The sequence below is a fragment of the Scardinius erythrophthalmus genome, assembly GCF_964197995.2.
Source record: "Scardinius erythrophthalmus genome assembly, chromosome: 19".
Lineage (NCBI taxonomy): Eukaryota > Metazoa > Chordata > Actinopteri > Cypriniformes > Leuciscidae > Scardinius > Scardinius erythrophthalmus.
This window is the reverse complement of record NC_138239.1, coordinates 22,986,312-23,013,163: the sequence shown is the minus strand read 5'-3', so window position 1 is coordinate 23,013,163 and position 26,852 is coordinate 22,986,312. Positions and strand designations below refer to the sequence as shown.

The 26,852-nt window shown below is 37.2% G+C and overlaps 1 protein-coding gene across 1 annotated transcript in view; it reads right to left on the bottom strand.

Annotated features, from left to right (window-relative positions):
- Positions 1 to 495: 495 nt before the first annotated feature.
- The window catches only part of tdp1 (tyrosyl-DNA phosphodiesterase 1), a 32,182-nt gene continuing 5,825 nt past the window's right edge, over positions 496 to 26,852 (bottom strand). The window contains exons 8-16 of the mRNA XM_081393743.1: positions 23,533 to 23,703; positions 21,900 to 21,978; positions 21,045 to 21,230; positions 19,563 to 19,611; positions 19,386 to 19,452; positions 18,689 to 18,796; positions 16,731 to 16,833; positions 10,240 to 10,345; positions 496 to 2,129 (exon numbers count right to left, since the gene is read on the bottom strand). Coding sequence (XP_081249869.1) covers positions 2,056 to 2,129; positions 10,240 to 10,345; positions 16,731 to 16,833; positions 18,689 to 18,796; positions 19,386 to 19,452; positions 19,563 to 19,611; positions 21,045 to 21,230; positions 21,900 to 21,978; positions 23,533 to 23,703 — 943 coding nt within the window. The 3' untranslated portion in view covers positions 496 to 2,055. The remainder of the gene's footprint in view (positions 2,130 to 10,239; positions 10,346 to 16,730; positions 16,834 to 18,688; positions 18,797 to 19,385; positions 19,453 to 19,562; positions 19,612 to 21,044; positions 21,231 to 21,899; positions 21,979 to 23,532; positions 23,704 to 26,852) is intronic.

Here is a 26,852-nt window from a genome sequence, read left to right as displayed (position 1 = left end):
TTGCTCAAATGTCTTTTAATGATCACATTAAACCCTGAAGAGGTTCACTCACTCACTCATTTCAAGTTTCTAGGTCAAGAAATACATTTTAACTTCTCTCCCAATGTGTTTTATGTCCAATAAAACACATTGGGAGAGAAGTTAAAATGTATTTCTTGACCTAGAAACTTGAAATGAGTGAATCAATCCCATAATGTACACTTCTACACTACTGAATTATGAATGAAATGGGCTAAAAACAGAAAAATGCTATATATTTAGACATTCTACTGTTAGAAATTACAGTTTTACAGTTGCAAATCTGGACTAATAAATACGAATTTGAATAGTCTCTAGTAAAATTCGAATAGGCGCGAGTGGCAACTGTAATACCCACTAGTCGGAGCACTACATATATCTAGACACTAGTTAGTTTCAAAGAATAAAAGTAAAAACAGCTTGCCACATGTCTATACAATCCTCACACATGCAAGTATCACAAAACACAAGACATCTGTAGCCTGATTGTGCATGTGCAACTTTATCAGTAACCAGACACAATAAATGCTAAATGAATAGGCTACACGAAAATGTAAAATGCTCCTGTGAAGTGTAGACAGATTTGTAAAATGTTGGAATATGTCCATAGTTCATTTAATAAACTTCATCTGTGGTTAACCCAGGTAAGAGACAAATGTGTGAACTTGAGGAGAACTGTATTCAGTCAGTGAAACAACTGGAAAAATGTCTAAGAAAAGTGAAGATAGAAAATCTAAACTATGCGTTTAGCAAACATGGGGACAAGTATTAGTAATAGCAGGGATGCAATTGGAATAGTTAACAGTAATCACTCTGTGAATAATAAACATAATGATCCTCCTCAGCCAGATTGCTATGTTAGGTATTATTCTAATGATCCGAGATCAGTACTAAAAGACCTTTTTAGAATGGAGGAGAGCTCTCTAATAATCTGATCAAAGTCTAAAACGGTTCCAACAAATGTCACAGACGGCTGTGCAGGACATAATTCAGTTCAACCCAAAATTGAATATTTCATTGTCATTACAATGTATAATAGAAACTCTACAAGCGACATACTAACTGTAACTTTTCTGTACAGATGTGGTGGAGGCAAAGGTCCAAGATAACATTAAAATAATGCAGAATCACAATATTTGTTGATTATAGGACGAAAAAAAAATAAAAAAATGATGGGGGGCCACAGGGAATTCCTGTATCAATGTAGTGCTAAATTCCAATGTTGCTAGGCAACATGACAATTTCAGGATAAGCAAGGAACAGCACCAATTGTTCTGTATTTTGAACACATTCAATTCATCTGTGATGCCGGGGGAGCACAGTCCTCCTAAACATATTCCTGCTTGACTGTAGCCGGGAATGAAAAAATCTATCCGCCCTTGGCGGATTCACCCAGAATTCATTTCAGAGGACATGTCCATAATCAAACTTAAAAAAAAACAATTTGAGATGTTTTCACCATTTCATTTACCGTAGTTCTCTTTTTATCTGAACTCTACCTAACAAATCTGTTTGAAAATGGTTTTGAAAAATTGCTATTCTTATTTTTATAAAAAAAAAAAGCCAATATAATTTCATGTTCCTGAATTGAGGTGTAAATATGATTGGGTCAAAGCAATTGACGGTTGTTTCACGGAATAAAAACATTATTGGATTGCTATTTTCTACATACATTACTGGCTTTTAAGAAAAGCACAAGCTCTTTCTGACACTGCTGCTGAAAAATGTATTACATAGTTCAAAGCTTTCTGGATGTAAAATGTAATTTATTTGGCATTTTTACAAAATGTTTATGATAAATGCATAAGTAAACATCTCTACAGTGTCTATAACAACAAAAGACTAAAACACAGCATTAAGGGTGCACACTATTATGGTGTACTGTATATGGACCTACCATTGCTGTCAAGGGTTAAAGGGTGTCATTAAGGTGGCTAAACAAGAGCGAACTGAACAGACACAGAGCAGAGTGAGATGCTGGTGGTCTGATTTCCATAATAATTCTCTTTTGCAGATGATCCCAGCTGCTTGAACTCCTCAAGAAGGTACCCATACATTTCCATGAGTGTCTGGGGCTTGAGTGTGTGGAATATTCCAGATCCAAGGCTTATCTGCAAGGAGAAGAAAACACAACTGAAATGCAACAGCATACATTACTGGAAACCTGCTCAATGCAGTTCATGATACTTTGAGTCAGTCAGTGCAGAAATACATATTTGCTCTGGGCCAACAAAGATTCCTGGCATGGAAGAGAAGGTTCTGACCTCTTCCTCAAGGGTGATCTCCCTTGACATATACTTACCTGTGGCATAACTACTATATGAAGGATCATGCACACACTGTGTGGTTTACTTAGTAATGAATTATAGGATATAGACTTCTAGAAAAGACAGTAGAGCAGCAGTATCCATGGAAACCAGCTGACAACTGGATTCAATCACAAAAACAACAGAGCAGTTAAAATACCTCTAAAAAGCTCATGAAACAAAATGATGTGGCAAATGAGCCAAAAAGGCTCATTGTTAAACAGCTTAGATAAAATACCAATGATATGAGAATATTAGACATTTATGACTTACATAAAATGTTACTGTCACTTATCTCAAAGGAGTTCTCACAGACAATTGGGTGAAATGCAGGGGCATACAATAGTCAATCTCCTAAAAGCTAGTATATAAAATATATGAAATGCTTGATGCTACATCACACATTTATTCATCACCGCCACAATGATAGGGTAGTGGTTGCGAAGTTGTTGCCAGATTCACGTTCATCTGTTTCGGATAAAACTGAACAGGGTTTTAGTGCCAATCACAATCGCAAAACATGCACTGCACAATGTAATATCATTTTACAGAAATGTAGCTACAGTTTACATGCAGGTGCGTTTTTCTAAAGAGCATAAAACAGACAAATATCGCTCCTCGATAAGCCACAAGACCTCTTATTCGTGTCTACAGGACAAAATGGTGCAGGATAAGTTCAGCATCAAAGTTTAACACTTGAGGTTAGGGATTTGAACAAACAATTAAACAATTGAACAATTATGAGCAATAGTAATAGTGATGATTGCCTTAGCAAGAACCACTAAATGATTTAATTTCAATAATAAGGACTTTCAATAATGACAGTTTTTTTCTTCTAACCGCAGGAACACAGCAGTAGGGCTACACAAACATTCCCATCAAGGCTTAATTGTTGCCTGGAATGGCACCAATATACATGAAGAGGAAGTGAGGCAAAACTAATCATAACCATCTACGATTTGTCTTAAAAATGCAATGAGCGAAATGATCATCAGTGAAATTAAACAAAGACGACAAGCTTCTGAACTTTTCTGACCAAAAAAGTGTTAATAAAGAACAACCTCATATTTTTGGAAGAAATATAAAAATTTAAATTACCCAGTATAAACTAAACGTACTTTACAGCTCTGGTCACCATTCACAATATGCAAATTTGCAGCTTGCACATTGTGCTCTAAATTTCTCCCAAATTCAGTCTAAAACACGAGGGTAAGTGGATTTTCATTTTTGGGCGAACTATTTCTATAATGAACATGAGAGGATCTGAAGCAGCACTCAACTCTCCTCACTGAATTAAAGAACTAGACTCGAGTAGCGACTGTGCAGCGGTCCATTCTACTTCACAATGGCTTCACATGTACTTTGCTCTTCAGTTGTGAGCTGAGAGTGAGCCTGTTTTAAAAGCAGATGGAGATGAGGAGTTCTGTGATGATTAGCAGGAAAATGAAACCAATTTTTTTCTCATCTCTGTTGCGAAGCAGCAGAAACAGAAATGTATCAAGTTTGTCTTTAAATATAGAGGTACTCTTAGAGGTATAAGTTTAGGTCTGTCAGGGGGTTCAGTCTGTATTAATATCACAGGTGTTGACGGCAGGGGCTGAGATGAAATGTGAGAGTGAGCATGACGGATGCTCTTATTAAAAAAACATATCACCTGCAACCTATAAGTGAAGTCATACTTAAAAAAAAATCTTTTAGATAAGAACTACTTAAAGTATAATTAGCACTTATAATTAAGAAATTAGCCCATCATTTAAAATGACGCATTTCACTCAAAAAACAAAAACAAACCCCTAAAACAAATAGGTCACACTTTGCATAATGAAAATGCCTATTTTTCAGATTTCATGACAATTAAGCATGTTTTCTTTCCAAATCCTCATTACTGTGATGTATAATTAAATAAAGATTAATGTAATACAAAGATTTTTTTTAATTTAAATCAGCTTCTGAATATGTGTATACACAAACATTTTAAATTGCAAATGAGAATCAAATGAGAAAGCTATGAGAAATAGCTCTTTTGAATGTGAAAAAAAATGGATTAGTTTGGATTTTGCATTCAAAACGAGTCATTACAAATGTCTATTAATTCAACCCCATGCTGGTGACCTGGAAAGTGCAGAAGAACAGAAATAGCACTTGAGACAAGATCATTTCTCAGCAAAAACAGAATCAAGTGCAAAAGAAAATCTCTTTACCTCGGTTAAAATTTTTCATGTATTTCCATTTGTCTGAAGAACGTCAGGTATGGAAGAGCTGTTGCCATGGTGCATGCAGGGAAGTTTGCAATTGCACATTTGCTTTGTAAAGCCAAGGGTTATCTGTCTGTTTCCTAAAAGCTGTAATTAAAGGTCTTAAATGGCCTTCTGGGTATTATGTAGTCTGCTGTACAGTGGGGGGTGCACAATCGTAACGCTTTGGGAGACTCGAAGAGGCAGAAACGCTTGTGTGACTCCATTACAGTTAACTGTTACAGGCACAGTTATGTAAACCAAATGACACTGGAACAGATCCAGTGAAAAACTGGATATTACACCAATCAGTATCAACAAGGACAGTGACAAGTAATCATTAGTAGGAAATGAAGTGCCTCTATTAAGAGCAGAGGCGAGTTGCTGCGAATGGCCTTGGTGGAAGTAACTTTCATCTGAGTGCTGTTTGTCCTGGCCGTGACCCTTCGAAAGGGAGACTGGACACCCACGGGTACAGTTCAATCCTCCACCTGCACCCATTTCAGAACACTAAAATGCGCTTAATTTATTTTCTACGAGATGAAAAAGTCCATTCGGACAGGAATACAATTAAAGGAACACTCCGACTTTTTAGGACTTTAGCTTATTCACAGTATCCCCCAGAGTTAGATAAGTCCATACATACCTTTTTCATTTCTGTGCGTTCTGTAAGTGTTATTTGACGCACCCACCGCTAGCCTAGCTTAGCACAAAGACTGGATGTAAATGGATAAGGTAGCATACTAATCCCAATAAGTGACAAAATAATGCAAACATTTTCCTATTTACATGTTGTGATCTGTAGTCACAGTGTGTACAAATAACAAGGCTATATGAGACAGAGACCATTTTTAATCGTATAAATACTGGGAACTATATTCTCACTAGGCGTAGGAGCACAGCTACTTGGGCGGAGTGGCTACTTGGGCGGAGTGATTAGCGCAGCACACGAGACGCCCTGTGGTGAGGAGCAGAGAGTTCGCTCAGAGTTGGAGTAATAGAGTCAGCAATTACTAGATAGTAAATTTATAGTTTACAATCATGGGTGTTCGCTGTATCTTGTCTTACAGCTTCCAAAGTTTGTACCTCCTCGTCTATGTATTCTGGCTCAAAACTATATGGTTCTGGATCTTGGTTTGATACCCAGTAAAATTCCTCTGACAATTCCTCAAAGTCAGCCATGATCACGAGTCACGTTCGCTACTAGCTAGTTAGTCACGTTTGTTTTGTTTACGGAACCATCAACAGGGCGTCTCGTGTGCTGCGCTAATCACTCCGCCCAAGTAGCTGTGCTCCTACGCCTAGTGAGAATATAGTTCCCAGTATTTATACGATTAAAAATGGTCTCTGTCTCATATAGCCTTGTTATTTGTACACGCTGTGACTATACAGATCACAACATGTAAAGAGGAAAATGTTTGCATTATTTTGTCACTTATTGGGATTAGTATGCTACCTTATCCATTTACATCCAGTCTTTGTGCTAAGCTAGGCTAGCGGTGGGTGCGTCAAATAACACTTACAGAACGCACAGAAATGAAAAAGGTATGTATGGACTTATCTAACTCTGGGGGATACTGTGAATAAGCTAAAGTCCCAAAAAGTCGGAGTGTTCCTTTAAAGGTAGGGTAGGTGATTTGTTCCAGAATTTTTTTTTTTTTTTGCAATGCAGGTTTAAAGTCTCTTCACATCCTGATAGCAATCACTAAGTTAAGTAGTCTAAATGTATTTATATATATTTATATCTGTGGAAGGCGTAGGACCATAAAATGTCCAATCATTGAATTCGGTCCAAACACAATGTCCTACCTGCCTGCCAATGTATGTACTATCATACCTTCACACACCCTGTTCAGACATCACGTCATCAGCACGTTTCAGTTAGACAGAGTCACACTGTAAAAAGTGGTCAGTTGACTTAACTTAAAAAAAGTTAGGAAACCCATCGCCTTAAAATAAAGTAAATAAACATCATGTAATTGAAAAAAAATTAAGTTATGTGAAATTACGCATGAAGTTTATTTACTTTATAATTTTAAGGCAACGTATTTCCTCACCTTTTTTAAGTTAGGTCAACTGACCACTTTTTACAGTGTGACTGTCTAACTGAAACGTGCTGATGACCTGTGATGTCTGAACAGGGTGTGCACCGAGCACCGCAACCGAAACAGCAGCCATAGTTCCTCCTGAACCAAAACAACAAGCTTATGCTGCGTTCAAGGCTTCACATCATAACTATTGTAATTTGGAAGAGATGGAAACCAGTGATGTTACACTCTGAGCGGTTCGTGACTCGAATTTATGAGTTAAAATGGAAACACTATCAACGCTGAAATGAATCAGCAGCAGTCAGGTGATAAATGTCAGTGATCTTTAGGTTGATTATGTTTATTATTATTGTAATGTTATGTGCTTTGAGGCATGAGGTAGTTTAAAGCCCAACTCTCGTGATGCTTTTATTTGCTCCCTGCTTTGCGCGCTCATGTGTTTTGAAGGAGGCGTGACTTTGGAGACGCTCTGAAGGGAGGGTGGGATCTTATGCTTTCAAAGCTAGTTCGCTATTGCTTGCTCTCTCCAAAAATTGCTTACCCTACCTTTAACAAAATTTTGACAGATCCCTGCTGAACAAAACAGCTTAAACCAGTAGTTTGCTGCTCTTAGCTGGTCTCCCAGCCTGGTCAGGCTGGTCTGTTAGTTGGTTTCAAAGAGGTCCTGTGCAGATTTCAGTTGGTTAAGCTGGGAGACCAGACCAGCTGCCTGTCAAGCTAAACCAGCAAAACACCTCCTTAGCCAGACAAACCTTCTAAGACCAGGCTGGTGTAAGCAGGGGTTGTTTAGCTACCAAATTTTTTTATACAAATGTTTGGGTGCATGATAAAACACACAGTTTCAATTTCATCTTTTGTTACATTATAAATGTCTTCACTGTCTTTAAAAAAAATAATTTTAATGCTTTTTTATCCTATACATGCAGAAATAAGTATGATAGTTTAATATTCTAAAAATAGCCTAAAAAAGATGAACTGAAAAGTTACATTTAAAAGTGCTAAAACACAATTTACTGCTAACAAAAACCATCACAACCACACTGACACATCATAATCAGTGCAGAAACCCCAGCTCACTCAAAATCCGCCCACTTTATCTTTATCTGCAGGCCACGCCCACTCATTCCACTTTATGGCTGAAGCCTCAGTTATCAAAAGAACTATGCTGCCATGGAAACCGCAGAGGGCTTCTGCCTCAGTTCATAAACTGATGACACCATTGGTTTCAATAGTACCAATCGATTGCTGCCTCCATTTTCTCACCATGATTAAAGGTCGTCAAACTGACGTGTCAGGGGCAGGGCCCATAGTACTCTTATTTTCATTTACTAAAGAATATGGCACTGATTATTATTTTTTCTTATTCTAGTCTGACATAAGAACTAGTGGTTCCTGACGTAATCAGTGGTGTGTCAGTTGACACAAATAAACTAAATAAAATAATCATATAAGCAATCACAAAATAGAGAGAGAAAAAAAATGTGAATGCAAAAAAAGAAAAGAGAATCACATGTTCGGTCTGCTCAACTTTCAACAACAGGTGCCATGACAACATCAGGTGGTTTATTTTTCACTGTAAAACTGCCGTCCCTAATAACATTATTCAGAATCTATAATTTTACGTTTGCCCCGCAAGTCATGGTTAAATATCATGGCACTTCCAACAAAGGAATGGCATTTCTTGCAGCTTTTTCTAAGAGCTCGGGTAAAAAATAAAAATAAAAAACAAAGGAAATAAGTATGAAAGGACAAAACTGTGCTTCCCCCAGAACTGGATTTGGACTGAATATATATTTTTCATTACACAAGTCCTGAAAAATAATTATGCTGAAAATAAAATTATCCTAATATTCCTAAATATTTAGATTGTATTTTAAATTGTTTTACCGTTATCTAACAATTTCAACACCAGATTCACTGTTTTTTCACCCCAATGTTAATAATACACACCAATGTTAATATTACATCTCTTTCTTTTGACAGCAGCACAAAGCTGCATTCGTTAAATTAAGAAACTGTGAAATTTCCCAGCAAGCTTCCTGCCTCTGAATCAGTGTCCTTGCACAGAAGTCTCAGCCACAAAACACTCTTAATAACACAGCAGATTATAATGAGTTCATTTAGTGTCATTAACATGTCCTGCAGGCTATAGTTTGGGTTCGTCTGCAATTATGCTGTCATTCAAAACAATGCACAGTTTTACTGAATTGTCATATAATTGACTCATGACCAAAATGCTTATTCATATTAAATGGCAGGCTGTTCGTTTATACATTTTGGCATACGGGTAGCTGACAATTAACAAAAGTTTCTTCAAAAACAAGATGTTGAAATTTCATATATCCTGTACTGTTCAAAACTTGAAAGAAGTCTCTTATGTTCATCAAGGCTGCATTTATTTGATAAAAATACAGTAAATAATTGTGAAATATTATTCAAAATTTAAATAACTGATTTCTAATATAATATATTTATTTTCAGCATCATTACTCCAGTCTTCAGTGTCACATGATCCTTCAGAAATCATTCTAATATGCTGATTTGGAGCTCAAGAAACATTTATTATTATTATCAATGTTAAAAACAGTAAAATAAATAAAAAAATAAAAAAAATCAAAAGTTGAGAGAAAAAGATTTATTTGAAATATTAATCTTCATAAATTATAATTATTATGTTTCTGTCCCTTTTGAACAATTTATTGCATGTTTGCTGAATAAAATATTTATTTCTTTACATACACTACATACATACATATACACACACACACACACAAACACACACACACACACACACACACACACATATATATATTTATTATGTATAAAAATATACATAAAGTCATTAATCTTCTAATGGGTAGCACATCACACACCTGCACACTGCTGAAAAGTCATGAATGAAGTCAGCTGTCCATGTGTTTATATCCAAATTTGTATTTGGACAATCAATCAATTAATGTTCTATTTTTTTAATAAAAGAGAACATGACAGAACTTGGTGGCCTCTAAATGACGTTTCCTCATCAATCCAATTTGATGGCTCAGAGGACAGCACTGTGCAGCAAATGAAATGTCGATTAATTGAGTCATGCAAACCCCTTGTGCTTCACAGCTGTCAGAAATTAAAATAAGCACTTTGCCATTGTGCGTAGCTGTCTTTAAACACCTCGGTCATCACACACAGTGATGTGCACTCGAGATTCACACTTATTCATTATGCGAAGGACTGCCGTAATTAAGCAGAATGTAAGTGAGCTTGCATTTGAGTGAAAGAGCAAACTAAGACACTTGTATCAAAGTGATTTATTTATTCAGCTTGGATACTGGCCTGCCCAGACAGCAACCTTTCATTTGCTGTTTTGCGTTGTGCAATTAATACCTACAGAGTGTTTCCTGAGCAATCATTTCTACTCTGGATTTCAAAGTAAAGGTTATCCTTTCGTCAAGCGATGATTCAGTGAACTTTGCATTAAGCAAACCTTTAAACTTTGATTTAACTTTAAACTTTGAAACTTTAAGTACATGTGGTTTCTTCAGAGTTCAAAAGAACATCTCTGACATGTTAATGAAGGTTAAAACTACAATGAATCTTATTTTATTTACTTTTGGGGAATTACACAACGTTCGGTCTCACCTTTGTTTGAGTAACGCTGAGGTGGGAGGTCAAAGGGCACAGGGAAGCCCTTGGAGGAGCTGGTGGCTGGAAACACATTCTTCTCAACAGGAAATGTGCTCATGTTCTACAGACAAAAAGAAATGTATTAATGCCCAATAGGGATGTGCTAATCTATGTATGTTCAAAATCAACCAGTCGTGTGTATAGTTTCATATAAATGGAAATTATCAAGAGATTAATAACAGAAATATATATTGCAAGAGAGGCTGTATCTCGGAACTCATCATTTTTAAAAGCACAGCTGAAAAACTGTGTTAGAATTATTATTAATAAAGTATTGTTTTAATAAAAGTACATTTGTAATAAAACAAAAAGTATTTAAATCAGGGGTGTCTAATCCTGCGCCTGCATCCTCCAGGACAGAGTTAGGACACCCCTGCTTTAAATAGTCACTAATTGACCAGTTGGTTGTCAGATGACTAGTCAATCATCCTGCCTTTCCCTAATGCCTAAAGATTTAGTTAAGAATGATCTAGCATGCTACAAAACATTCACCAAAAGAAAAATAATAATAATTCTGCAGTAATATGGCAATAACACAACTTTCCTAGGAAACCAGTGCATTATGCACATTGTCTAAAATACACAGACACACACACACACACAGGGCTGGGGAAAAAACGAAAGAAAAAAAGTGCAAATCCACTGAAAGTCCCATTTATTTTAACCCCATCTGAATAGACCTTAAGATATGCCATGACACCCATAAACTCATATGATGGAGATAACGTATCACAAAAGTGAGAATGTGTGCATTTACTCATTCTGTTTTCTATGGAAAAAGTCAGAGGGGAGCAGCGCTGTTGTGAGGGAAGCTTAACTCTCCTCTGTGTGGTGGGTATGAAGATAGAGGGGCCTGGATAGATTTAAAGGGCAGTGGGGAATATATCACCCAGACTCAGACAGCTAAAGCTTTCGCAAAGCCCAGAGAGATGCAGCAGGTGCAGGCAGCACTGTCCTGCTATTTGTAAACAAAAACAGGAAGCGACCTAGAACCTTACTGTAAAAAGTGGGATATAGGTAATTCTGAATATGGAAGGCATCTGGGGAAGGTTAGCAAGCTTTTTACAACTTTTAGGACTGTTAAACATTGAGACGAATTTGTGTTGGGCGATACTCCCCATAGTCAAATCGTCCAATCGTCAGCATGTGAGATTGCAGATACATTGCAGATACATGATATTATCGTGGGGGTCTTTTTTTACTTTTCATTCATTTTATCATTAATTTACTTGTTTATTTAGTCATTTATTTCATTATTTACTTACTTACTCACAGGAAATGACATGCATGAAATGCGAATAGTTGTCTATCATTTTGCGAGCAATGATGGAGAAAAATGTCAAGCCGCAATATTTAAAATTTGAAACCATGAAGGTGAGCCAGTGGCTAACACACAAGCAATTTGCACGAGAGTTATGCCGGTCAAGAAGTCCTTAAAGGAGAACTCGGCAACTCTAGCGAACTCTAGTCACTTCTTGCTGATTTTCCCTTTTGTTGTCGCATGTTTTCCACACGAGCTCCCCCCTACAGCTGTGGGGGGGCGTATATGTCACAACACGGTCGTAAAAAACTCACTTGCGGCGGCCTCCTCCCCCTCTCTACCGCTGCTCATGTGCGTTTGTTTTGATCGGAGCAAGCCAACTGAATCGTGTGGAGCTTTGTCTACCGAGGTGGGTAATCTGGTAATACATCATACATGCGTGTGTGTTTATGTTGAATTGCCGTAAAGCGATTCGTGTTTCGCGCTCGTTCTCGTTCTCGTTCCCGCTTCTCACGAGACTTCCAATTTCTATTTTGCCGGGACGCTAGTCCCCAAGTTGCAAGGTTGGTTTTCCGCCTGGGAACGCTGGGGGGAGCGGGGAAAGTCACCAGTATCACCAGAACAGGTTGTTTAACCATCCAAATGATTTCTAGACAGTTTTATTAAGTTAAAAAAGTTACAAAGTTCTCCTTTAACACTCGCTGCGTCTAAAATCAAATACTTCCTTACTATATAGTATGCGAAAAACAATCGCCAAAAGAGTAGTACTGTATGTCTGAATACATAGTATTGAAAAACAGAAGTCGAAAAAAGTCCCCGGACGACCTACTACTTCCACCAAGATTCTGAAGTATGCATTCAATGGACACTGTAGGCCACGGGAGAGGATTTATGAATGGCAGTGAAGCGACATAACCGACGCTGGTAGGTTACGTGACAGTAACAACATGGCAGATATAGTACATCCGAATTTCATTCATTTTACCCATATTCATAGTATACTATTGTCACGGCCCCTCCTCTGCCTTGTAGGGGCGGTTCCTCCTGCAGGCAGAGGAGGGTCGTTAGTGATTGGAGCCACCTGCAAGGCAGAGGAGGGGCCGTGACACTATACAGAGCATACTTTTTTTAACGGTCGCAAAGTAAATTCAAATTCAAATGTAGTACCTTCTCAGTACCTGATTTCGGACGCCAGTTGATTATTCACTACAGAAAGTGAAAGCAGTCCATTACAAGTGTCAAAAAATGCCTTTATGAGCGAGTCAATAGCAAAGACTTTTCTATTGAAAGGGACTGAAACAAGGATGCTATTTTTTACTTTAAACAACACCCTATAAGACAACTTATAAATGCATTGACTAAGGCTGTCATAGGAAATCCCCTTAACTGTTAAAAGGACAAAGACAAAGATATCGCTTTCCTCAGCGGACATTCAAACTGATTTTGTGATTATGAATATAAGATTGACCTGATGAATATTAAATGCAGATAATGCACTTAGTCGATTTCTCTCTCATAATTCTGAAGTGAGAGAGAGACTCTGAAGATTCTGTAGACTGTGATTGTCTACAGTCGTGCTGATATAGAGCAATATCGCATGGCTACTCGTGTGATTTACTTTGTACTATTTTATATTATATTACTGTGATGCGCTATGAAATTACGGTGGGGTAAATGAATTGTAATATTAATTTAATAATAACAGTAGCTTAATATTATTATTATTATTAATAATTTAATACATTAATTGGAAATGCCAAATCCGCTTTATATCACCGACAGCTGATACATTTGACAATATCTCTGGCTATCGTCTATACACAATATCATCGTCTATCAGCACAACCACAAGATATTAATAATGGATTTCCTCTAAAGTCCCTCTTTCTAAAAAACACTTTAGCCTGATTAGTATCAAGACCATCAGCATAGATAAACTCAGACAAAACAATTAAACAATGCATTAAAATCGACTGCACTACCCCCCCTCCCCCCTAGTTGAATATCAGCTGTCACAAATAACACTGATAAACTGTGCTTTTTTTTTTTCTACTATGAAAGTCAATGGCTACCGTCAACTTTCTGGTTACCAACATTCTTTAAAATATCTTCTTTGTTTTCAACAGAAGAAAGAAACTCATACAAGATTGGAACAACTTGAGGGTGAGTAAATGATGACAGTGAATTTTTGGGTGAACAATCCCTTTACTGTGGTCTGGAGTAACATGAGGGCATTATTAATTGAGTGATTTATCTGCATTTCTGATCAATCAGCAACAGGCAGACTGGTCTGGAGTAAAATGAGGGCGTTAATAATTAAGAGATTTATCAGCATTTTTACTCAATCAGCAATAGGCAGATATATTGACAGAGTCTAAGCATTATTAATTTTTGTAGCACTAACAAAAACATCACATTTCTCACTACTTGCTTCCAGTGCTTGAAGACGCTACAGATTAAAATATATAAGGGCCGGTAGTGCATACTGGTGCGTACCAGCCTGACTTCAAGCTCTGCTTGCTTCTCGCGTATGCTTTTCACTAGTATCTTCATTAGAATGTCTATTGAATTCAGCGGTTCATTTTAGCCTCAGCTGCTTTTGGTTGCACTTAAAAACAACTACATAATTGTGGTTCAAGAGGATGACAAAGAGTAGCTACATTTCCAATTGGATCATTGCTTAACCAGGGATTTTAGGGGTTGTTTATTTTCACCACAGAATAAAAGTTCAACTCATCCAACAGTTTGTAAAAGTAAACAAAACAAAATTGAATCGAAACACTAAACTGAACATAGCTTCTCTTGGATATATATATATGGAGATACAAGTGAAAAACATAATTTCTGCACTTCTGCCTTCTAGAAGCTTTATAAAATTGTTAAATTTATATCATGCTTCATTTTGAGTTATTTCAATTGTTAGTTCATGTAAGTGCATCTCAATCTTAGTTCATGCTATACTGAGCATTTATTTTCCTCTAAATTTCTGTAATGGCCTTGACTGCTTAATACAGCAATATACAACATGAATACTAAATTAGAAAAATGGACAAAATGATGAAATCCTGTATTTAGGACAGCATGACTAATCAACTGCGTCCCCACTTCAGGAACATACTTTGTTAACTCAATAAGTTTGGTTCACTAATAATCACTGGTTCCGATATGTGTATGTCAAGTCAACACAGCATGACTAAAGAGACAACGTGATGGTGAAATGTACTTGAGGCGTTTTGTCAAGACAAAAACACAATGCAGTTTGCACTTTCGTGATCTTATACAGTCTGATCTCAGACTTTCTTAAACAAGAGAACTTTAATTAAAGCACCACACTGCGACAAACAAAAAAACGTGACTCATTATGACAATTATGGAGCATGACCTCTACAGTTGGAAAAATAACTTCAATAGTCAACATGGAACCTAATTTGCAACTTAAGCAGGAAACCAAATAAGATCATGTGTATTAAATGCAAATATATATAAAAATATTGGACAACCTAGAAAAATAGCTAATTATGGGTCCATTATAATGTAACAAAACTTGCCTAGCGCTTGTGAGTTACTCAAAAAAGACCTCTAGCAAGAACTAACCATGACATAAAGCGGTTCAACTAAAACAACAAGGCTTCAGGCCACATAAAAAAGACACAACACATCCCTTCTGAATAAGAGAGCACAACCTTTCGCTATCCTCTTTCAAACTCATGTCCCCCCCCCCCCCTTTTTTTCCACAGCAAGAGAACTGAACCATACTGTTGCTAAGCAACTTTTGAAGTAATTCTAAGACCTACCCTGACTACAAGGACAAATTACCCTGCGAGTATGTGAGCGCTACACAAAAGCTCAATCTCTACATATGGAGAAATGGGAGATGTACTCCAAGACAATATCTACAGTATTTACACATAGTAATTTAGAAGTAGCCTATGTTCAGAGACTGTACAGATGTCTTTTTGTCTCCGTTGAGCATTAATGGAGTTGGGGGTTTTACTAGAGATCATCATTTCTCAATTAAACAAACACCCTGCTCGAAAAAAGGTTTATGTGATCGACTCGTCCACCAATAGTGAATATTTCGCAACATGACTAGAAGGTAACACTCATTCTGGTTAGAGTTAACATGGTTCCCACAGAGAATTCCGTGATTTTTCCAAGCCAGGAAATCACACTTTTGAAATTCCATATTTCCAGGTTTCCACAACTGTGGCAACCCTGAGTTAAGAGCTGAATGTCGATGAGGGTTACCAGGGGCGTAACTTTGTTTAAAAAAATGGGTGGGACAGGAGTGTATGTTGGGGGGAGTTACTAATACAATGCTTAATCAGATATGTTACATTGACAATTGCAGAAAATTACGATGTCCAGAAATCAATTTCAATAGTATATTGAGTTTAATATATCAATGTTTAATGTAATAGTTTCATTCTTACATCTACTATAATACAATATATATTAGTCCTGAGATTCTTCACGTCAGTGAATAAATACATAGATTCGCAATCAACATTCGTAGTCCCTAGTGTTGTGGTGGTAGAACTTTTGTTAAGCGTGTCAGAGGTTCTGGGTTCTAATCCGCCCTAGTAGTTTATTTTTTCTTTATTAAAATCAAAGATGTTCATCAGTGATTGTATATAAAGAACAGGGCCACAAGAGAACGTTCCTCCACTGATAACAGTGGCACGAGCACTCAGCGTGATTTCAAAAACAAAACATTCCAGCGCCAGATTGCCTCTTATTTAACACAAACGAACATCAAATGGATAGGTTTCATTTGCATTATGTACGTCCGTGCAGCTAGATATTTCAAAAAAGTGGTAGGGACAATATCGACCCTGGCAAATGTGGTGGGAACATGTCCCACCCGCATATTACGCCTATGGTTAACATCTTGTCAGTTGTGGCTTAACCAGATGGTTTAACAAGGTGCTCTGATGGGCCAAATTTGGCCCCACCAGCTGATAGTCCAACTGTCAATCACCTAAACTAACTTGTACCAGCTAATGACTATCTTCGACAAAACAGAGAAAATCCAGCCACATTCAGAAGCTGGTTTTAATTGAATTTATCAGCAGGTCAGAAATGTATGGGTTTTTGAACAGGCTTTGATCAGGTTTGAAACAGAAACAATGCAACAGCATGAAGATCTCAGTTGTCATGTACTGACTTGATTCACAATACTCACAAAGGCTGAAGGTAGGTAGAGGACTCCTAGTTCATAGGAGCGAACCATCATCTGAGTGTTGTTCTTCTCCAGGGCGCCCCAGGCAGCTTTTGATAAATTGGCACTGTGGAGGATACCAGCGGACAAAGTTTCACCCATGCATGCTTCAAAATCAAGCATATCATGTAAATGTCACCTAAACTAGAAATGTTAGCGTTAAACATGTCAAAGCTAAAGGATTTTGTTAAACACCTCTTTTCAGACTGCGGTTACTGAATAATTAATTAATTTTGGACTTCAAGAATGACAGGCTATGCCTGAAGGCTTCGCATCCACTGTAGGCATTAATCTTCATAAAAAGGACTGGAATAGCTCATCGCTGGACCCGACACGACTGACCTGGAGACACTGCTCACAATCCCCCTCAGTCTCCCTGTGCATTTCAACCATGATTAAAGCCAGCACTTTGAGAAATGCCGCAGGAACGGTGGCCATTCATGCTGGCTTGAGATGTAAATCGTGGGCTTCAATGCAACAGCCACAGGAACACCATGTTAAAAGATTTGAATAAAGAATGTTTGTCTGCTGGTTTAACAGAAATGGATCTCCTTCAAATATGGATTTAAAAACCAGAATCTCTCTTTAATTACTGGTCTTCTAGGGCAAAATACAAGCTTTCAAAGACTGAACTTAACATGCTATTCCTGGATCTAATTTGAAAGATAATCAAAGAGAAGAGTGATCTTTTGCCACGGCACTTTGTTTTATAACCCACCTGGCGCTCGTCCACTCCACTTCACCACCAAGAAGAGTCTTTACCACTTCAACTGACCGATTGCACTAAAGGGCTTTGATTATCTGTAAAAGCATTGTCATGTGAGCGGTTCAAGGAAACTTGTTAATGGTTCAGAGTCCATGGTGCTAACTAATGAACACACAGCCTCCCAGACTGAAGAAACAGGAAAGCGGTTATGATTTTGCAGATAAGAAACGGCCAATGAAACAGGATGGCATAATCTAAAATAAACAAACATATCAGGCTTATGTTGAGTAAATATACATTTACGGGGCCTAAGGGACTTCTTTGAGTGGAACACTATCAATGCAGCACAGAAGACACAAATCTGCAAGGGATCAGAGAAAAACAAGCCTCCTTCTGCCAAGAGCGTTATTTTGGCAGCTATGAGCAACTCTCTGAAGAACAAAAGAGCAGAAATGATGCTAATCTCATTCGGCTCAGCATTAACATGACATATTCAAGACAATAAAGACATATTTTGGTGTTTGTTTTAAAAGACTAACACAATCACATACTGTATGCATCATTGAAAAAACCTACGAGTACCCACATAAACTGATTTCAATGTCGATGCAATTATGTCTAAAATTGTGTATTTCATTTTCCTTCTAGACTGCTCTCGGATTTAGTATGGATGGGCAATTTGGTGCTGACTGACAAAATTGCGATTTGTACTGATAAGGCCAATTCACACTGCACCGACAGACCAACGCCGACAGTCACCAGACTACAACACGTCACTTCTCAGACATCCTAAATCCGATTCAGCATGTTTAATTGTCGAAAACAAGCTCCCACAGACGCCAGGGGTAACACACTGATCCAACAAAACCCGACGAAATGTCTGTCGCCGTCTGTCAGCGCGGTGTGAATTGGACTTATATATGATAAACATTTGACATCTCACTGTTAAAGCTGCTTGAAATAACAAAAAGGTGATTTTTTTTTTCAACATTATATTTAACAGAATGTACAAAAACTACAAATTAGCAAGCGATATAGATTATACTGCCTATTTATTTAAAAGTGCATTGTGTTATTTCAGAATTGCAATCGGTATTTGCAAGCATTATTATGGTTTAATAAATCCAACATACTGTTATTGTACAAACGTGATGAGGCCTGTCAAACAGGCAAAAGTTCATTTAATTTACCGTGCAAGACACTTGATAATTCTAACCTTGTGACAAGGAACCAGGCCAGCTGTGTGAAGTCCGGTGAAACTCTCATGTAGGTTTTAATGTGGGGCATCGCATTGCTCCTACCAGCAACATCAGCATGCCAGCCACTGTTTAGGGGAGAGAGATTGAGAAAGGAAGGGAGGGAGAGAAAGAAAACGGAGGAACACCAGCTGATATATCTTTTCTAAGTGCAAGAATACCAAAAGAAGCATTTCATGCCATTTCCAGGTGAAGAGAGATGATGTTTTATGGCATATTGTGCAGACGAAGAGGAGAGCTTTCTGTCTGATTGCTGTCAGCTTTCAGGCATGAATACAGAAGTCTAACATGGACTCATTTAAATATACTGAGTAGAACTGTAGTGTGCACTCCAGAGGGGGACTGAGATTGAATCTAAATAGCAATTGGCCCATCTCTGATCACTTAGCAAAATTGAGGCCACCAGTAAAATAGCTTATTTATGGTGATAATGTGTTAAAATGTTGGGAGAGATGGGATAAGAACCCAACTGAAATTTCTAAGGAGCAATTTAAGGGTCAGATAACTCTTGGGAAAGGCAGCTGTTTGGATCACAAGGTCTAGAGCGTTGATAAGGAGCCTTTTCAGGAGAATATTTATGATTTTAGGCTGAATACTGATGAGTATTTTGAAAATGTGTTTCCCCCCCCACCCCCCCACAGAGGAAGGAGTACTTACTGGAAGTACGAGTGAAGCCAGAGCTGTTTTTGTGCTGTCTGTATGCTGTAGGGTAAAGATCCCCCAGCTGCAGGGATAAAAACAAGAAAAGTCAGTTGTTACACAGTATAATGACTGTGGAGGTGTGAGGGAAAAAAAAATTTCTTCTTGATTTCAGAATAAAAGAACAAATGATACCTGGGTACCCCTCCAAACTGGTTCTCACATTTTCCACAGACGGGTAAACCTAGAAATGACACTGTTTTAAAGACTCGACTTGAATTACATTTTTAAAATTAATCAAATTTGACAGTTTATTCAACTTAAATTATTGATAGATCAATCTATTTATTCTAAACTACTGTTCAGAAATTTAATAGGAGCTTTTTTAGTAAGAGAGAATTCAGTAAGATTTTTTTTTCTTAAAAGAAATTAATACTTTTATTCAGCAAGGACAGATCAAATTGCTCAAAAGTGACAGTAAAGAAATACACTGTTAAAAAAAATCTATTTCAAGTAATTGCTGTTCTTTTGAACTTTTTATTAATCAAGAAAAACTGTAAAACATTATCATAGTTTCCAAAATAAAAATAAAAATTAAGCAGCACAACTGTTTTCAATATTGATAATAATAAAGAAATCAAATCATTGATTTGAGCAGCAAATCATCATATTAGAATGATTTCTGAAGGATCACGTGACACTGAAGACTGGAGTAATGATGCTGAAAATTCAGCTTTGCCATCACAGGAATAAATTACGTTTTAAAACATATTATTATTACTAGTTATTATACATTTTAATAATATTTCCCAATATTACAAATAAAGTGATGAGCATAAGACTTCTATCTATCCATCCATCCATCCCTCTTGACCTATAAAACTCTAAAGAACTGGTCTGTATTAGTCATACAATACAGATGTGATCTCAATAGAAGAGTAGCTTTGTGCGTATGTGTCCATTATATGTCTACATTTAGTAATTCTGAATAATTTCACGCCTCCTTAACAGAAACAGAACTGAACTGAAGAGCCTTAGATCTTTAGAGATGACAGTGCCATTTAAGGCCTAATGGTACTATCTGACGTCTTTCTCTGTGCTGAAGACTCTTTGCGTGGTGCCTTGACTTTTCAACTGACATTTAACAATAGATGGAGAAACAGAAGATTGATTTTTGTCTGATGCATCTTAGCAGATATTGTTATGCAAATAAAAGGATGGATGAGAATTCTTCTTGCAACTATTGTCTCTAACAGCTTGTGGCAAGAGACATGGAAATGTTTCCCTTTTTGTAAAATTGGAATTCAAGTATAGCAAATGAGAACACGCTATGAATATTAATAGCTAATTAAACACATGGGATGTCATCAAATTTCATAGCTCAGAAGAATCATACACTGAAAGCAGTTGCCTGTGTGTTCAGGTACATGCAGAAAAAAACGGATGCACATGTGCGCTCCGGCATCCCTCCTTGATTCTAGCCTAATTAAAATGGAAACACAATTGAGGGATCATTTATCCTAATAGATAAGCAAGCTGGCAGGAGAATATGAAATGGTGTTTATTGTAATATCCATCTGGACACGTTTTTCACGATCCAGAGAGGGTACGGCAGTGATACGAGCAGATCCTTTCACTGTTTCAGCATGCTCTGTGGGGGCTGTTCAAAACACTCACCAGGAGCATCTGTGTTTCTGGACTGACAAATGATTTCCCTGCCTTCCCCAGCGTGGTCAGAGAACGTTGGAACTCAGCTGCCAACCATTTAGTCTTATCAAGACCCATGGAGCCGATACTGGAGAACTGGCCAATCACGTGCCATCGCTCTTCGTTCTGCACAGGCTGAGTATGCTCGCTGAGCAACTGAGAAAAACAATAAGTGCATGTCAAAACTATGTCAATATTTGCATCTGGACAATTTGGCTAGCTTTTATCAAGAGACAGATGAATTGGCACCAAAATTACATGGCCTTGGATGTCAACAACAGAAGACATGGGAAGCGTTTACACCTCCCTTTTAAAAGCTAATAAGCCTAATTATTCTAATTACTCTTTAAAATGCATGATTATATGGTCAGTTGATGTTATTATGTGCATTAGCACTGTCAGCAATCTTTTCAAAACAGCTGTGTGAACTATTTTTGGTTCACGACCCTCCCAGTTGAGATCTATTGATGTAGCATGAGTCTTATGAAGCTGTTCATGCTCTGTGAAGAGTCTGCTCTGTGTGAGTCAGTCATTCATATCAATGCAGCATTTACAAAATGAACAGAGTTCATTGTTACTTCATTTCAGATGAAATACGGAAACTCATTTCTCCCAGCTCAGTTTCTGAATCTTGCCAAGACCAATCCAACAACTTGTTATCTGAATTCCCTCAATAAAATAATTGAGAGTACATCTCAAAGGCTTCCAGTAGGCGTATAATGCCTTTTCATTTACATCAATCATTCTTATGTCTGGGGCAGAGAGGAACTATTGAGGGAAAAACAATTAGACAAACAAATGTGTGATCACACAAAAAATCATTACTTTTCGCAATCGTAGATGGCCCCACTTCTCCATTGCAGGTCCTTGATATCTTCCTGGAGTTGAACCAATGAGATATACTCTATACAAGACAACATGCATAAGATGTTATGTGAATTAAAACTAATATATTTGTTTTAATTATTATAAATTCAGATATTATTTTATCACCACTTAAAAGATGTGGCAGGTGGGATTTGTTTTCCCACAACCAATCAAAATATTAACCATGTCATATTAGTGGAAACATACTTTGACAGATATGCAGAGTTTTTTAGACATTAAAAAGCAAATAAACTAGATAATCATGAGAAGAACTGTGCAGTCGGATTTGATTTCTGTCATGTCTGTGAAAAATCAATTACATTTGGATGGACAGATATTCTGATAAAGACATTTCTTATTTATTTACATATTTTTTGGTGTTTTAACTTGTACACTACCATTAAAAATGTTGGGGTCAGTAGCACTGGCGAGCGGTGACTTTGTTAACCTGGTATGCTGGGTGCTGCGTGCGTCATGTCAAAAATGCACCTGGTGCAGATACGTTGGATGGGTTTATAAAAAGGGAAATGCTCGCATTCGCTCTAGACAGTGTTCGCTACACAGTTGCTTCCTCTGATGACACATAGCAACAGAGCTAAAAGTATTCCTAATATGTTTGACCTTTTATTGAAAGTAGCCTACATTTACCTGTTGAGACATGCCTTTACAAGCACCCGTAAAAGCTGCTAAAAGTTTGAGTTGAGTCAGGCGCTAATGCGGAAGGGGGGTTTGCAAAATATGCTGTATTTTTGTAATTCCGCTCGGTGGCACTAATGTCGTAGAAACTACATACTTCACCTTTAAAGTACACTCTGTCACTTTATTGTCATATGGTAATTTCTATATTTTTGTTTTGTTTATATAGCAGTGAGGTTTATTGTATTTGGTCTGTCTATAGTCCATGGAGTAGCATTCAAGTAAGTTTTTCATTGTACTTGGTAACTTGTACACATGACAACAATAAATGACATGACTTGACTAAACAGTACAGCACATCGGCTGAGGACACATCTAAATCAGAGACGACAAATAAGAAACACCATGGAAGGTGTAAATTTAAATGTATGCCAATTTAAGTGTTAAATTATATTAAAATGAAGTATTATATATTAAATATTATAGCCTATTATAAATAAAATATAAGTAAAATCTAATTAAAATAAATGCAAGTATAATAAAAATATAAGTATTATTTAAAAAATAATCTGAAATAATGCAAACTGATGACCAACAAATGCATAGACTATCGATTAACAGCCTCTGATAGTTACAGTTGGTCTTCTTATAGATCTGTCTTTAATAGTTTATAAGTTTTCATTAAAAATCAATTTCCCTATGGCAGTTATAACTGAAACTTTTTTGAATTTTTTTCACTTGATTTAATCAAGTTAGTTTTGTATAAAATACAATGTGATTTTTGATGACTTACATGTCAGCCAGACGGTCTCTAAATGAATGGTGGCTGCCTGAACAAGCAGCATTGTGGATACCTTTAGCAATCAGTCAGGTCTCCAAGGTCTGGCTATGCAAGTCTGATATCACACAATCTTTCTAATTAAAATATGGCTCTTTTATTTGTAAAGATTCTCACCTGGTTTCTGACAGATCATGCTGTTTGATGCGGTCAATCCACTCGGCAAGCTCTGGTGCCCGGTAAGCTTCCAGGTAATCCAGCAGGTCTCTTTTGAAGTTGGTGGGAGACTCCCCCGCTGTTCCCGGACTTCCCTCCGGTAACCTGGGGTAAAGAGGACTCATCCACATCCTGTCATAGAGAAACACGCAGCATAGTTTTCTAATGAAGCCAATGGAAAGGGCATGAATCATTAAAACGTTAAAAAGTTAATGCACAAGATTGTCAGATCTTGTGGTGGTGACTAAGGTATGTCATTAATTGGTTTGCTTGTGTTACATGATATACAAATATACCCTGTTCAAAGTCAGATGGCTTTAATCCCAATGGATATATTAAAGTTAAAGAAAAACTCAAATTTATGCACAAAACTTGCTTCATGTTGATACAGACATCACTGATAACTTGCATTTCGGTAAGTGAGTCAGATGTCAAGTAATCGCTTTGACATTAAGTTCAGTATGATTTGTCAGACTGATTTAAAACATATTTTCGAACTATTCATTAAAATAATCGGCTCAAGAGAGTCATTTGTTTTGGAATCAGACTATACTGGTTTGTTTCTGTATGCATCCTGCAAGGACAACTCAATAACAAGATATCACCAGATATTATTTTGTATCTTTTGTTATCACATTCAATACAGACTGGAAACTTACATTTAAAATGGTTAAAGGTAACAAAGGAGCATCGCAAAAAGCAATGATGTAAATGCGTAAATAATTCTCTCCATAAAATTTCCAGTGAACAAAAAGACAAAAATCTACCATTACTAAGGACCGTAGTAGTCAATCCATTGATGTAATAGTTCAGTTTCTTAATAATTTATTACTAAGTGACATATTACTAAGTACTAACATTTGATGGAGACCCTTTCGTAGTATTAAGGCATCTGCATTCTAAAAGTAGACACATACCTCAACCTGAAAAAGACCTCAACGTTCTAGACTTCTCTTAGAGAAATCCAATATCTCATGATTGGAGGAGTGTGGAGACTTGTCTTGACAGACTGGTTATAGCATATTCCCCTGAGACACAGACACTAGGAGAACAAATCAATACGGATTCAGATTGGAGCCATTACAATAAACTTCAGAAGAGACTTGAGAGGAAGAGGCCTTCGTCTGTGTGAATAATAATCAGAATATTGCTTGGGCTGCAATATCTAAGGAATACCTGGGGTCAGATAGATGAGGAGACACTTCAGACCTGTAATGATATTCATTGTGCTTTGCTGCAGACTGAAGCTGATGAAGACATGTTGGCAAAGTGAATATGCGTGAGGAATTCTGCATAACATTGAAGAAATACTCTGGTCTTCATGTAACTCTATCTAGCATTTACCCAGCCAATTCAAACAGCTGAGCTATGAAAAGGATTGTTGCTGTTTAGAAGCTTTGCGATTTTCATGAGAAAATCAGATCTCTCAACCATAATCCCAACTAGAGCCCATGCGTGGGACTGTTTTCTTAATTTTCTCAATCCCGCTCCTACCAAATGTCTGACCACTATCGCCCTCTCCCGCAACATGTGTGTTCCACTCCCAACAGCACATGCAATGTCTTTATCCACTCCTGCCTGCACCCGCAAACATTCTGTCACAGCTTGTAGAGATTGTGATACATTTGCAAACGTTATGGCTATACTAAACGTTCAGAATAACATACAACATTGCGTTTAATTAAACTGACCACAAAATAAAGTAACGCTTAAGTAAAGCACCACACATGACAATCACACTGGGCTAATTTATTATTAGCCTTATAAAACTTCTCACTAGCGGAGCCTAAAACATATTTAAACGTATGCATAACACAAACATTTAAAGATAACAGTTAAACTCTGTAACCTGACAAGACACAATCTTTAAATGAATTTAAAGAAATAAATAGAAAATTTAAATTTTTTGTTTATTTAGCTAATTAACATGGCAAAAAGAAAATAAATAACACTAAAACCTTTAAAAGTCAAACATAAAAGTTTGAGAGCGCAGTAATGCACCCTCTGTTGAACTTCCACCATTCAAGCCGCTTTAATCTTCTTCTCAACTTCATTTGTTGACCAAATCCCAGGACCCTCGCTATATTTTTTGACCGCCCACTCCCACCGGCAGCAAAAGTAAAACCGCCTGCTCCCGCAAGATTTGCGATCCCAATGCAGCCCACTAATCATAACCTCATTACTCAGGCACACACACACACACACACACACACACACACACACACACACACACACACACACACACACACACACACACACACAAACAGATCATTCTGACACTAGGTGGCGCTATAAGCAGCAAATTGACATTTTCATTAATAGAGCCATAACATTATGGTCTAGAATTTTTTTTTTTTTTTTTTATCGTTTTGTGCTCAGTGCCAATACATTTTCAACTGTGGCCTATAATGTCTAACTCTAATTGACCTATACTGCCGGCACAATTTTCCAGACTTCACAAAAATAGGTGCACATGGAATTTTTGAGGATATATACTTAACTTTACTGTAATTTTTGATGAAAAAAACAAACAAACAAACAAACAAAAAACCCCAAAATGGTTCAACTGGCCCACTGGCCATTTTCTCCACTTTTCTAATCTGCCAAACATTTCCACATGTGGCTACACTATTTTTAGAGTCTCTGAGGACAAGAAATGATGAATAGAATAGGTGGAAGCGGTATGGAACTTTTTTACATTTCCGGGGTTCTCAGAAGCGGAAGTCGTCATAGTTGTGTAAGCTTCTGTAGTGGTGAACGGGAGATTGTGAACTATATTTGTATTCCCATTTGCTTCAATAGCAAAAGAAAAAATACATGATAGTGTTTACGTGGCTTTCCAAAAGAGGGAAACAATATTGTGAGATTGATTACAGCGGTCAGAAGACAGAATGATGTAAAATTTGCAGTCATTCCCTCAGCTGTTAAATACCCTCGCAGCAAATTTGTTTTTGTAATTCACTGCCAAATTAATATAACACAAATACAGTGTTATAAATCTATTTGACATTTTTTACAGTCTGTTAAGGGTCCATTGGGAAATGTCAAGCTGGACTGACATCATCTAAACACCACAGTACAAAGTGGCACAGCATGTGTACTATCCACTAGGCCATGGCTCCAACACTTTTTAATGCCCTCTGTGTGAACTAATACTGATCTTACAGTACAGGTTGAGTACATGTGCTGATTGCCTGAATATATATATATGCCAGAAGGTTTAAATATTAATTGCTCAATTTAGTGATTTAATTTGCTTCTCACTAATCCACAGCCAAGTG